The following is a 16,365-nucleotide window of genomic DNA, read 5'->3' on the forward strand; positions in this document are numbered from 1 at the left end:
TAAAAATTCTTTTTATCGTTTTCCAAACAATATCCTTTATGCGTACGGTGGTTTAGTATAAATCTGCCTTCTATATAAATTTAAAATATTTCAACTTAAATTTTTCATCTTTTAGTTAAGCTTGTATACTTTTTACATATTTAATATTAGTAAACGTATACTTCTAGAAGTTCTTATCAGTATGTATAGAATATTATTTGCAAATGTAACACCCATGTCGATAATAAATTAGAACATTATGTCAATCCTTTACTCAAAGTTTAGTTAAGGAATCGTTTAAATTAAAGTGTATCATTCATATTTGTCTGTCTTAATACTTTTCGATTTTGTTTCCAGTACTTGACAGTTCCGATTCGCAACGAAGTGAGAAATATATTTTATTTTTATTCATCAAACTGTCTTTCCATCATGAATATATTTATATTTGTATTTTTGTTTAAACAGCGATTCAAATTTTTTTAATTTACATGACAATCGATTATATGTTATATCTAGTTAATTTTATGAAAAACTACATATTAAAACAACTTTTAAAATGTATATAAAATCATGTAATATCATGACAATAAATAAAAAAATTCAATACTTTCTAGTTTTGAGTGAAATCAATTTTGATTATTTTCTTTTTTTTTGTAGAAAATTATTAAAAAAAACGTTTATATTTATTCAAACAACACTTAAATTATGAAAATTTGTATAATATTTATTTTTACTAGATACCTTAGTAGAATCTTCCAAATTTAAATCTGTTTTGGTTTCTAACAAGTAAAATTTATCATAAAAATGTTTATGGTGTCTCAAACTTTCTTAGGTTTATATACTCGTATATTATAAAATTCGTTATAAGTACTATAATTGTATATTTATAAGATAATGTTTGTATTTTTTTTTTTTTTAATATATCAAAGTGAAACAAGGAATGATTTGATTCAACCATGATGTGTCTGTGTTTTTTTTTTTGTACCTAAGATAGGAAATATTATCTAGTAAGTACTCTAGAGGACTAATTTTATGAACATTTCCTATAGTGTTCTTTACAACAAAAAAAAAGTTGAAAAGTTAAAAAAAAAAAAGGACAAAACTTACCAATTTCACCGGCTCGACCTCCTTTACTCAGAATAATTTTTCGAGAGGAATAGTAATTGCAAATTCGAATTAAACTATTCGAATTTATTAGCTAACTTATAAAATTGCCTTTAATTCATTGACTCCCATCCCACAATATTTTATACCAATCGAAACTTAAAACCAATTTATTCAAATATTTGGTGATAAATCATAATATAAAAAAAAAAAAACATAAAAAAAATGGTATTTCTTATAACGATACATTTTCACCACAACTCAATGGATATTTTACTTAGAAATTATTTCAAAATATTATAATGAATTTAAAATTGAATAAAAAAAATATAAATCTATATTGATTTAATAAGCATAAACAGAATTTAAGTATAAAAAAAATGTAACTTATTTTAAAGAAATATTCATAATGGACATGTTATTTTTTTTTTTTTTTTTTTTTTTGTACTTAAGGTAATAACACATAATAAATAAATTCTGAACTATTAAACTAGACTTTGAATTAATATTTTGGAAATTATCATATCAATTGAAACTTTAAGATTAAATTAATCATCATTACTAAACGTGTATTGAGCAGACATTGTTAAATTTCCAAATTATATAACCCTTGAAAGAAAATAAAACTGTCCATTTATTTTTACTTTTGGCGTTATAATTTGATGTAGGATGCATTTTGTACATAAGACCAACCCTGAACGAACGCATGCAAGAAAATAGGTGCATATAAATAAGTACATGGTTTAATGTATAAGTATATAAATATATAAGTATTCTGAATAAGAATATCTTAAGGCAGTGGATTATAGTTCTTGAATTACCACAGAAACATTCCTTTAAATCCATGTTTCAAAGCAGTATTGCAATTATATACATGAATCGATTATATATGAGAAGCTACTGATATCATATAGATTCTGAACTTCAGTTTTACTGAAAATTGAATACTTAAATTCAAAATAAATATCCATATTTTTAGCTCTTTTAATTTTTAGATGCATATTTTACCGACAAATGTACCAAATTAAATATTTAACCATAAGGATATTTTGAACATACCTAGACTTTGTTATAAGTTTAAAAAAAAACTATTTCTCTTATTCTCAGTATCCTAAACTGCCTAAAGTTAGAAAAAAAAAACTTTTCATAATACAAGAAATAACTAAAACTTATACACAATATGACTACTATTATAGAAGTATACTATCTAAACTGATACTGCGATACTTTCTTCACTAACTTAACAGAAAAAACGGACAAACTTAAAAGTACATATATATATTTGTGATCTTCTTTAGTTAAAAAGTTGTGACAATTGTGACTAGAATTTTAAAGAATAATGTGCTTTTTTGATACATTAGAAATTTGATTAAATCTGAATTCAAGTATTGATTTCAGCTGTGTTTTGTTGATTTAATAGTCTTATTTTAATTTTTCTCACAAATTAATGCTTTCTATTATCCAATTTTTGATATTTTGTACTTCAAATTCCTGTTCTTATATTACTATAATCCTTGTATATCCGTAAATTGTTATACTTATCATTTTTGTTATAATTTGTTATAATTATTGAATCAAAACTATTAGCTAACAATAATAATGTATTGATTCCAATTTTGGTAATTATATTGATAAAATAAATAAAACGTAATAAATTATTGTGAACAGTTTTATTGTAGGTATCATATAAGGTATTACTCATGCATGTGTTTATAATTGCACTTATCATCAAACCTCTGTTGCTCTCAAAATGAGGTAAAAAAACTACGTCTATTTAAAAGAATTTTGATCCTATTGAGAATTGTAACTGTTGTCAAACGCCGAAAATAAAGTAAATTTTCTACACTAGGTTTCAAAACTTCAAGGTCGATGAATATTTTTTCGTACCTTTTTTATACACGCTCTTATCTGTGTGATATAACAAAATAAATTTAATTAACATGGTAGCATTTTTAATTATTATAATCCTACTAATTTTTTTATCAAATTTTTTGATAATTTTTAATCATTGTTCCATTAAAACTTTAATCAATCTCATAAGTTTTCTAACAAAATAAAAACAATATTATTGTTTAATCACGCCTTATAAACTTTTTAACTAAAATAAGTATAATTTCATTATTCATTTAAGAAACTTAAAATGTCCTTTTTTAATTTTATTAGCCAAGTTCAATTCAATGAATCTGAAAAAAAAAAATGATGTACAATTTTAATTTTATACCAAATATACTTATTTATTATGAGAAAATTATATTAATAAATAACAACAAATTAATTACAAATTTGAAATGCTAAATTATACTCACACAATATTGTTCAACCATAACGATTGAAACAATACTCGCATTTATATATGATTGGAATTTATGTATTTAATAAAAAATAGTATACAAATACAAAAATTGAATATATATTTGATCATCAAGTTGAACTTAACACATGTAATAATAAGGATATAAATAAGGATTTATTAACATTCAAAAATAAATATTTAAAAATCAATGAAAATTTGAAATTTTATAAATTTTTAATACTCAATTCAATGTTTAAAAATGTATAACCGATGAACATTTATTAACTATTTAAAATTTTTAAATATTATTTAACTATTGAATAAGTATATCTATTTTTTATGAGTAATTGCTTGATTACAATTATAAAATAGGTATTTTCTATCATCAGACCGATTTCTGATGAATGTGTTATACTACCCATCATTAAAAGTGGTGTAAATTACGGTTTAATCATGATTTTCTTTTTATTATTATTGTCTTTATTTCTTCGAAAATTTTGATCAGGTTCATGTTTATTTACTTTTCATAAATCTACAGGAGTTTGAAAATTAATCATTTATAAATTAATTATCTAGAGTATGTTATAAATATTACTAAATTCGTCACAAATAATATTGTTTTCATTATTTTCACATTTTCATTATTTTTAAAACATATTTTTTAACTCGTCCCATATAATCTTATTTTGTGTCGATTCCCAGTCTGTAAATAATATAATTATTACAAGTATAGAGTATCATACTTGATTAAATTACTATTAATATCTCCATAATATGTACATTATATATCAAATAGATATATACATATAGAAACTACTTAAAAATGCAATTACTTGTTGCATGTTGTATTGTTTCATTTCAAATGAAAAACCATTGAATAAATAATTATTCTGAAAAGTATTTACGAGAATCTTATTTCAAAACTCCAAACGAACTTAATGATGTAAATCTATTTTAAAATGAAAGTTTGATTAAAAAAAATTTGATTAATTCCATCTAATTAATAATCTGTTGTTTTTGATATGTGAGTTATATAAGACAGATTTTTAAGTATATGTATTTACATTAAGACTATAAATGTTTTTACTAATTATGAATAAATCTTTCGGTTGTGACAATTTGTATTATATACTATATATACATATAGTATATATATTTGTCTCCCAAAATTAAATTTATGTTTATTTTCAGTGTTGGAAATTAGTATATAATAAACAGTTTATTATAATAATAAAACGTCAATGCGTTAGAATTAAATAATATTACACAAATCGTGGTAAAATATTGACAAAAATTTTACATCTTAAAAAGATTAATACATAAATTGATTTTTGATTCCCTGATATAAAAATATAATGTTCATTTCCCCTTTTTTAGAAGCTACGTTTGAAAATGATGGAAATCTCGAGGCGTTACTCAATCATGTTTTATGGGAACCAACCACGAGCAGTACGCCGACAACAGAAGAAGAAAAAGTTGTACCATTTTTCGATGAAACAGCTCCTTATGTCAACTTAACTGTCCAAATTGGAGCAAATGTTGATTTGCATTGCAAAGTGAATCATTTAAACGAAAAAACGGTAAATATAAAAATCATTAAACAAAATAATAAAATTATCAATTTATTTTTGTGTTTTTCAATTATAAAATCCAAGAACGGTTGAATTTATTTTAAATAAATTGTGAAATAATGCCGTAAGCATTTTATAAAATCATTATAGCGCAGAACATAAATTGAAAGAGCTGAAAATAAAAATGTACTCGTAATAAAATAACATTAAAATTCGTCCGTGATATCTTCAGTGATGCGAACCATACGAAGATGAACAAGTATAATTGAATTGTCACTGTTGATAAATTATTATTTTTCATCCGAAATCGTTAATGAATAATATGTATCCCTCGAAAACACATTTTTGATACAAAATTTACCAACAATATATAATTATTCCAAAAACATTCGAAAAGCATTCGCGGTGTCATAATAATAAATACAAACAATATATCAAGTTTTAGTGAACCATCCGACACGGTCACATTATGGTATCTCATAATCGTACAAATTTACGGTTACGATGAGTTCGCCCCGAGTGTATTAAAAAAACATATAATAAACATGTAGGTAAGTACTGTTCCTGTAACATACACTAATCGATACCACTGCCAACGCCATCGCAACACTGAGATCACTATCTGGCAATTATATGTGTTCAGAATTCAAACTGTGTGAATACATTTGCGTGTGACAAGATAAATTTTAGTCGGTCTGTACACGGAAGACAGTAGTAATCTCCGGTTACGAGTATTTAGAGTTCGACACCGATTGATTTATAGTAGAAGAAACGCTACTCTAAGACAGAATTCGTTGCGCGCGTAATCAATCAGACCTTATCGATCCAATACAATAGTTTTCTCCGTACGACATTCATACCGCTGACTGTCTTTATATAAAATTTACACAAGACTTTCGGTCTACGATTCTAAATTTATGTGTATTGCAAGGGATTTCCCGAAAGTTACCCAATAATGTTTTTCGATGAAACATTGCAGTAACAATATCTCATAAATTAGATGTATACCAAAAATGTAATCAACTTGTTTTTGTCGTAACGGAAATGCGGCATGTAGGGGTTGTCTTTCTTCTTATATATAACTAATTTTTACGCACACTAGAATATTGTCTCTAATGTAAATTTTGTTTTCGGAAGTTTTTCAGACCTGAGCACTTATCGAATATAGCACGCCATGTCTAAGTCTTGATTTTAAACAGTTAAAAGCACTATGCAAATGCACAGTGTTCTTCAATTGGATTTTGATCGTATTTAATTTATTTGCGCTCTGTTTAAAATCAAATAAAAAATTCAAATAATCTGTCTTTGCGCCAATGGTTCCACAAGAGGTTTTATGAAATATTAAATCAAACGAAATAGATTTATTAATTGACATAAAAAAAAAAAAAAAAAAAAAAATCTGAAAATAATGAGTTTTGTTTTGTAAATTTTGAACTTAAAATATACCACGAAAATAACGAAGTATATTTATAAATGTTATTAATCACTAACACATATAAGTATTTATCCCATTTTATTTTATTTTTTCAACTATATAAACCAGTAGTTCTCAACCGGGATGACATGGATCCAGTGTAGAAGTAAAACAAGATCTCCACAGGAAAAGGAAAAAAATAAGAAAATAATTAATTTGAATAAAAATATATAACTGTCGTGACTGTCATATAAATATCACACCTTAAAGTTTGTATCGTTATATTATTTATGTTTATTCTTTGGATCCGATAAACACGTGAAGTATTTTGATTTGCGAAATCACTGAACTATCTATTATCTTATCAACTTAACCGGGATTGTTCGTCATTATTCTGCAGTTTCTATGTAGTATTATAGCTCTACAACTCTTAAAGACAATGTGAGACTCGGTCTTTCTACCTCAACTTCCTCAACTTTGTAATAACAACCAGGGTCAAATTTCTCATCAGTTTTTATACAAATCATTATTATTTTTTCTCTTTTAAAAAAAAAAAAAAAATTGCAAATTTAAACTTTAAAGTTTCAATGTTTATTTAACCCTGCAACTGAAATAAATTGTAGATGTACTTATTATTTTTCTATATTCTGTATTTTATTTTTTGTTATTTCATGAGTAATTCTAAAATATAAAATGTAGGTTATTCATTATTTTAATGTTAGGGCGATGCGGGATTTGTTTCTAATAGCTATAGGTGACATAAATGAAAAAAAGATAAAAATCACTGGTATAAACGTTTATCTTTTAACTACCAAAAAAAAAAAAAAAATAATATTTTCACAAATAACGATGGTTATACATTTTACATTTACATTTTTAAAACTTGAAAGTCTTATTTTTAAAACATGAAATATATAATAAAAATGTATAATAAATACCAAAACAATTTTTCATGTTGATTTCCAGGGCTTGAAAATTTATTTTTATATAAAATATTAAGACTTTCCTTCTGAAGACTTTCAATTAAATTTATTAAAGCTTTTTAAAGGACAATTTTTTTTTCAAATTTTTCATCCTTCAAAATACTTCAGTAAAATTATATGAACTTATAAAAACTACCCATACACAATATCAAGATCATACCTAGGAGGGTTTGGATGTTCAACCCATCCCCAAAATGCTAACGAATTTAGAAAAACCATATTACATAATATTTTTAGATAATATAAGTTTAATGTTATAAACAATTGCTAGAGTTTTTTATATAATCCATTGCCGATCTATCTAATATTATAAAATTAATTATTACCAAGCTTATAACCTTGAGAAATAAATAAATTAGAAACACGTGGTATGGAAAATATTGATAACCCCAAATTCTGCATTTGTCTTTTTTTTTAACCTTGCATCGATATCTGAAGGTCTACGGCAAAACAAGTAAGCGCTGCTTTATTTAGCTTGGCAGACTGTATAATTACACGTTAATCAGTTCTCCAACCTTCATAACCCTGAAAGCTCTCCCTTAAACAAGGAGGAAGGTAACAACCCTTTAATACATTCATATCTCATCACTATTTATACACACTACCACCTCCCTCTACCAATTTTATTTTATCTTTGTATTATTGGGTTATTACATTATAGACTAATAGAAGGTCAAATTAATAGTAAGAGAGTCCGAGAACATAATTTTTCTAGCAAATTATATCCGATGCTGGATCATTAAGCTACAATGAGCCAAAGAGGTTAACTGGAAACATAGAAGAAAGGAGAGAGTATGTGTCCGAATGTGAAATCATCAACAGGGTTTAACACAATAAGAGGGTGATATATTTATTTATTTATTTACATTTTATGTATCATTACGATCTCAATTCGGAATCATTTTTCAAATTCAGTGAGGTTGACTATTGCAAACTTGTCCCAGTTACCTACACACACAAAGATCAAGTTACATAATATATGTTTGCTATACACTTACATTCAGTATTATGTTTCAGCGGTAGTTAAATGAAAATGTGCAAGCTTTTGTATTATCCAATTATTTTAAATATTTGTACGTGTAAAACATTAAATCATTAAACAGAAAACACGTGATTAAATATTGATGAAAAGTCACTTTGAAAATAACATATTGTATACAATATTATTGAGCTGTTAAACATTTTTCATTTAATAAAATATAATAGTAATAATGTACATGTGTAGATTACATTAGTTAGATTATAATTTATTTTTCGTATTTCAAGACATATAGAATTATTGGAATATTAAACGACATTGAAAATAATGCATCATGCATCGCCGGTTTTTACATTTTAAATAAGAATATCACAGAAAGTTAGCCCTTATACTTCGCTTAGCGCTCAATGTTTTGTATTAATATCTATTGGCTGTTTGACGATAAGCAGCTCCACACGATTTTTATAGTTTACGATAAATAAAATATTTATAATAACATACCATTCACATTAGCATAGCAAATACTTTAGGTAGGTAATATAGTAGCACTATTAATATATATTTGTGTAATATTATTTACACGTGTTAAATTACTTAGTCTTTTATCAAAAAATTCTAATATATTCTTGCTTATATCACACAGGATTATTATTTTCAGTCAATCAGAAATTTTTATCCAAATATTTTTTATTAAATAACCATATTTCAAATGTGTTAAAATCTATACAGTAAAATATTTACATAGAATGTAAATAATGCGACCTAAGCAATACGTGACAAAATACAATTTTGTCACTTATCATAAATTTTAAAAAAAATTAAAACTTTAACCGTAATTACTGTAATATACTAATTATGACGTGATGAGCATATTCCAATGCCATCATAAACCACTAAAACTATCATGATTTTACGTACACCATCTAATACTAAACTTCCTACCCCCTCCCCACAACTCATAATTCACTGTGGGGTCTGCGGTTAACACACGCACTATGTATTCAAAATATATTGGCTCCTATACTTTAACACCGCCGATAATCAATTTGAGATTCTGTTAAGTTAGGACAAAGTTAGCTTTCTATTAAAATAATAATTTACTTAGGTTACATCAATTATAACATTGTATTTAAAGTGCATCTAATTAATTATTTATGTCATTTAATTTTTACATAATTTAGCTAATTCAAAAGCTTCCATGTCCAGAGTATTATACCATTAAAACTACAAAACATAACTATAGGATATATATGAAAATTATATTTAACAACATCAACTTTAATCGTATTACCCAAAAATGAATATATTTTCACGACGGACATTTTAAATAAGTACCTATCATACGCAGAAAATATTACCCTTTCAAAAATGAACACCAGATTTTTACAATGGTATATTTTCAATACTATGTTAATGTTCTTACTTTAATATAAAAGGTTAGGTAAGTTAAGGTATTATTGTTATTAAACCTTTTTGACATATTTTTTAAATTTATGAATAGAAGAAAAAAAACACTGAATTATTATTATTTTTAATTTTCACTAGTGTTTTTACAGGCCATTGGATTTTGTGGTATGACATAGATTGTTATACCCTGCTTATATGTGTAGTTTCAGTTTGCATTTTTACTGAAACAGTTTAAAAACTGTCTTAAAAAAAATTGTGTTCAGTATTAGTATTATTCATTACGGATTGCGTTGATAAAAAATATACGTACTCTTTTTTATATCCTTGTCTCTGGTGATTAAATAAATATACGAGTTTTTGCCAAATATTTATTTCCGCTTTAATATATTATTTAATATTGGCAATGACGCACATCATCCAAAAGAATAGGACAAGAGGGCGTAGGTGTAAATAGGGAATTGCTGTGGGGGTGGGGCTTCAGCTGTACCGTTTTTATCCAAAAATTATAAGTTGAGATTTGGTCTCCATGCATTTATATAATGTCATATTCAAGTGATCTAAAATAATCATGAAATTATTATTATTAAGTATAATCACCAAAAGCTGTAATTTTGCAAGATAAAATCATAGTTAAATTTAAAAAATTACAATCATATTAAATAATAAATATATGCAATACAAAATGTTAATAAATACATGGGGCTCAATTCACATTAGGGTGGCTTCTTCCCCAAGTCCCATTTTATTTGCACCTACAGGAGGGAGTCACATGTGATCAGTGCCTCTAAGTTATTGTTATCGATAGGCTTATAATTAGTATCTACATTTCCAAAAAATCGTTCTCCCGTGATACATTTTTGTTCATGAGTAAAAGATTAACTAACAAAATTAATTAAATGCATATTTAATATATATTGATAATTATAATATTTAATGTATAATACACATGGAAAACTAGAGAGACATATCCTCCCTTCTTCCCCTCCCCAATGGACGTCATTGTTCATTGATGTTTCTTTATTTTTGGAGATAGCTTTAAAAAAATAATATATTTTCGTGTATAAAGGTAACGGAAAATGATTTAAATTATTAAATGAAAAAACCCTATACAGTGAAAGTGTTATTATCATATTAAAATAATAAAGATGTTAAAAGAAATTTAAAGTTTGTTTGTAGAGTTCTTAGAAATAATTTCAAAAACTGTTTTACATAGTTGAAATGTTATTTTACAAATGAAAATTGTATTCGGTCCACAAGAAGAGGTATCATAAATAGCAAAACAGAATAGGTTATCTACCTAGGTGACTAGATAAGTCATCGTCATATAGAAAATACCTAAAAGAAAAGTCCCATTCAAAAAACACCATCAACTTTCATTTTACCACATCTAGCATCCATAAAAAAGATGTGATTTTATTTTATTGCTAGTTATACCTATATTTAATAATGAAATAAAATTTAAAAGTTATTAATCGGTTTATACTTATAAATTAATATATAAATTAATTAATTAAATAAATAAAAGCTTATCCTGAAGTATCATTATATATTTGTAAAGTACGACTGGTTTCGAATTAAAAATACATCATCGGGTGTATACAAAGTCAATAAAATCGTGACCCAGTCGTAATTATATAATATATATATATATATATATATATATATATTTATAATAAAGTTGGTCGTACTTTGCAACTATAATAATACTCCAGGCTACGGTTTTATTTATGTCCCTGAATAAACTATTTGTTTATTTATTTATAAATACATCTATATTGTTTCAATATTATCTGTTTTAAAGCAACCCAATCAATATCATAAATCCAAGCCATAGATTTTATCACCAACACGAGAATTAAATTATACCTTAGTTTTATTTGCAAAAACCCGTAGGAAATAATCGACCTTTCGCTCAATTAATCATTGATTCGATCGACTCGTACACATTAGTGAGTATTACAAATATATTTGTCTTCATTTTATTATGACAAGTATCTTATATGAGCTCAACAAATTTTCAATCGAATGTATCAAACAAAATTGCTTATGGTTAATTTTATATGCACATAATGGAGCCCTGATTCGATTAAGCTATTTCATCTATTTTGCATTTTCTAGAATTATTTTATTGTTGTTACAAACTTTCTAAAGAAAATAAATTTTATCGTCATATCCAGCTTAAAGTTTACCATGTAATAAACAGCTTTTAATGAAAAAGAAAATAAGAAATTTATAATTTTCAATATTTTTAAATGATTATTTGCAACGTAACATACCTTTTTTGCTAATAATTAATAATATAAGTAACTTATTTTTACATGCGTTATATTTTAATAAATTAATACTTTTTTATATATAATCATGTCTGCACCATAAAAAACTTAAACAACACTACAGTAGTTAAAACATTTTAATTTATAATAAAAAAAAAAAAAAAATAAATAACATTCTTTTTTTTGCTTAATGTTCTTTTTATACAGTTTTATAAATAATTTAATGTTTTTTTTTTTTTTTTGTGTAAACAATGATTGATGAACAATTAAATACAAGTTAACCATTACCGTGTAATAATTTTGTTATGCGTAAGGTTTATTATATTACAATAATGACACAAATTACATTCCGATATATTTTCACTATAAAATATATTAATAAGTTATGAATAACAAATCAATTTACTCATTCTGCTAATTCATAAATCATAAATATTATACTTCATGTATTACGTACTAAGAAGAATAACTCTAATTTGGGTTTAAGTTTTTTTTTCTTTCTAATATAATGTTAATTATACTAATCATGTTTTTATGTTTTATTATTATTCTTAGTTTAAATAAAAATTTGATTTTTTTGTTGCATTTACATAATATAAATAAGCTTCAACTTAAATACAAATGTATGTAATAATATTTAAAGTTTATAAAATTAAATAAAACTCCAATTTATGAAATAAAGTTTTTCATTAATCAAAACATTTCAAAATTTACATTTTTATGTTAGATACAAGTTTTGTTGGGCATTTCGATACTTTTTCTAAAATATTTTAAGATTATTTACACTAAAAAATTTAAAAATATTTTTTATCATATTTTTCATAGTTTCTATGAGCAAAAATACATTTTCATAGTTAAAAATACTCAATGAATCACCTTGAAAAAAAAAATATTATAACTTAATATTTTAACTATCAATAAAAATAATAAAACTATGGAATTAAAAGGAAAAGCATACCAAATCACTTAGGATACAACATCTTCAACAACCAAACCTCAAATAGAATAGCCTCAATAAAAAACCCTTGTCGTCAATACATGAAATCTTTTTCAAGCTTATTAATAATCTTAATATATGCACATCTACAATAAACGAAATCACATATTCTAACCACCCCAATTGGCTTTGGCAAATCAATGTAAATACTGAGCTTTTACAACAAAGCAAACACGACAAAAATTCTAATACTATCATCTCTCTTTTCTATGATATTATCTAAACCAAATACTCACATTTCACGAAAATATACACGGATGCATCAAAATCTACACGTGGAGTCGGCTTTGCAATTTTTCAAGATAATATTACATTGCTTCGTAAACTACCATCAGAAACATGCATATTCTCTGCTGAAATATAAGCTATTTACAAAGCTATTATATTAGCCAAAACCATCATCTCAAATGATATTCTAATTTTAAGCGACTCGCTCAGTGCTTTACTTGTCCTTTAAAAGCCTCAACCCTCAAATGAAATCACCCAAAATATCCAAAAAGTATTAAAATCGATCTCAAAAACCATTGAACTTATGTGGATACCTACCCATACAGACATAACCAGCAACGAAATGGTTAACAAGGCAACCGACCATGCAACTAGAATTATCCCCCATCCAACTATATCCAATCTACCGACTAATGACATCAAAACATCTATCAAATACAAAATATTTTCCAAATGGCAAAATTATTGGGATACCATTCCCCCTCTAATAAACTTAAAACTATTTAAAAAATACAAAGAAATGGACCATACCTGATTACCTCAACAGACGACAGGAAGTTACAATCACGAGATGCATAATCGGACATTCATATCTAACCCATTCTTTCCTCATTAGCAAAAATCCACCACCCACTTGTGACGAATGCCACACTAACCTTTCAGTTCAACACATTATCATTGATTGCAGCAAGTATCGAGACATACGAAACAACCTAGCAATACCTCTTAATATGGATGAAGCACTCAACGCAAAAAACATCCTCAAAATTATTTCATTTCTAACTAAAATTAATCTTATAAACAAATTTTAATAATTTTTAAATCTTTTCCATAGTCTTTAAGTTTTAATACTTTTTGTAATTTTTATTTTTGTTTTCAACCATTTATAATACTATAAAATGTATACCGGGCTAATAACCTATGATGTTGAAGCCTTACTTCTAATAAAAAAAAAAATTATCTACAAGTATACACAAAGTCAATAAAATCATGACTCTGAATTAAATTTATTTCATTTAGTTGGACAGGAACCGCGTAATTTGCAAAGGCGTATTATCACTCTTGTGGAAGTCGATAAATCTATTAGGAAAACAATAAAGTATTTGATTCGACGATTAAATTTAATATTCAATTACATTTTAAAAATAAATTTAAAAAATTAACTATAGGTTAGCTAACCTAACCTAATTAACGATATTACAAATGGAAAGGAGGTTGAAAAAGCGTTCCTAACAACTTAGAAATTTCTTTTAACATTGTAGCCACTATACCTATTTCTACAATTGAGAGTGAGCAAAATTTCAATTTAATTAATGAAATTATAACCATTTCAAACTTTCATTAAATATTAGTACAGTATCTGCATTTATATTTGTCATTTGTGTTGAACTTACATTCATTAAATTTCTCCTGAAAAATATATAAGCTCAAGATAAGTCAACGATAGATATTCCGCTGATGACACTGCAAGTAGCAAAAAAGTGAAAAATAAATGACAATAAATACACAGCTATAACGAACATAAAAATGATAACTCACGACGTGACGCCTAATGGCATAACTTGTTCAATAAAGCGCTCGATCACAAAATTATAACCTGCAGAACGCGCGCATCGATCAACATATCATCGACATATAGAAGACGGATAAAGCGTATACATCGTTGCGGCACACTTTTATATAGACTCGGTCGGACTTAAAAAGAAGCATCCGAAACGATATATCGGTACTTTTTTACGAAGCACTGTGCTTACCAATAGTATCTGACTAGCGGTTTTTACTGCCTTTGGTTATCCCTTGGTCTCTGATAAGACGGCTTGATAGGAAAAAACTAATAGAGTGAAATCTTTCGACCGACTAAGGTTAATCACAGTATTTAGTAGCCATTAAATGTGTGCAACGCCCTTGTATTGACGTTACCAATATATTTATAATATTACGTCAAAGTTACAAGTATTACAACTACTACCTAATTGACCTCAAATACCCGTGAGTAAAAACTGAATTTAAACCCGTATGTTGAACTTTAAACCGTAGTTGTGATTATATGTATTTTATTGTATAATAAATTTAATATTTTTTTATTAAGAAATATAAATATATAGGTAATCTGTGTTAAAAATAATTTGTAATTAATGAATATAATGTAAAATAAATTGTATTAATATTAAAAATATTTTAAATATTCATTACGCAGCATTGTGGAAATTATTATAAGCTATTACATTTTAATTGTATAGTTAAATTTTTTAAACTTAAAATAGCTTACTCTATATATTTATTGTCTTTTTAATTAATTATATTTTATTGTAAAGTAATCATTTAAAATAGTTAAAATTAAAAATGTATATTACGAATATTATCCGAATATTAATTTTATAAGCTTACGGTTCATACAATTTTCCATTCCGAGCACTTGTATTATTATTCAATGGTATAAAGTGAATAATTTATAATTTATATCAATATATGAACTCAACTGTTTGTAAAATAAGAACAGTAATAAATATATCTGTAATTGTGGTAAGTCATCTGTTTACCAACTGTATAGGAAATGATTACGAGTCAAACAAACAAACATTTTTATTGATTATACTTATTTGTTGTATTGTTACTATAATAGTATATTAGTTGAATATGCAAATAAAAATAATAGATCATGGAGTGATATATCCACCATACACCCCCATATAGAATCCCCATGGTTAAAATATCGTTAAACATCGTTAAAATATTTGTAACTCATAATAACTCTGAGTATTGAAGATCTTACTAAATTTAGTAACGAATTTAAATCTCTACAGAATATGAAGTTAATAGCTGTCAGAAAGTCAGGGATTGAAACCGAAATGATTTTGATTTGTGGTTTTTGATTTTATTAGTTTCTATTTCAGTTTTAAATACCGATTTGCAGATTTTTCCGTTTTAAATTTCAGTTACATGAAATATTTTACATTTTTTCCAGTTTACATTTGGGTTATTATATTATTTATTTTGTATATTATGTAATCGGATAAAAATAAGGTGCAATGAAATAAAGGTGATTAAGGTATATTTTGTTAATAATTAATAATTAAGGTATAATATGTTACCATATTATGATAATTATTTAATTTTAATTATTAAAAACATAAGTA

General features: G+C 25.4%; 1 protein-coding gene across 3 annotated transcripts in view; it reads left to right on the forward strand.

Annotated features, from left to right (window-relative positions):
• LOC112686396 (myotilin-like) overlaps positions 1-16,365 on the forward strand; it is a 230,978-nt gene that overhangs the window by 155,582 nt on the left and 59,031 nt on the right. For all 3 annotated transcript variants that reach the window (XM_025558641.1, XM_025558642.1, XM_025558640.1), the window contains exon 3: positions 4,754-4,956. In XM_025558641.1, coding sequence (XP_025414426.1) covers positions 4,754-4,956 — 203 coding nt within the window. The remainder of the gene's footprint in view (positions 1-4,753; positions 4,957-16,365) is intronic.

The sequence above is a fragment of the Sipha flava genome, unplaced genomic scaffold, assembly GCF_003268045.1.
Source record: "Sipha flava isolate LNK unplaced genomic scaffold, YSA_version1 307_pilon_pilon, whole genome shotgun sequence".
In the NCBI taxonomy this organism is placed as follows: Eukaryota; Metazoa; Arthropoda; class Insecta; order Hemiptera; family Aphididae; genus Sipha; species Sipha flava.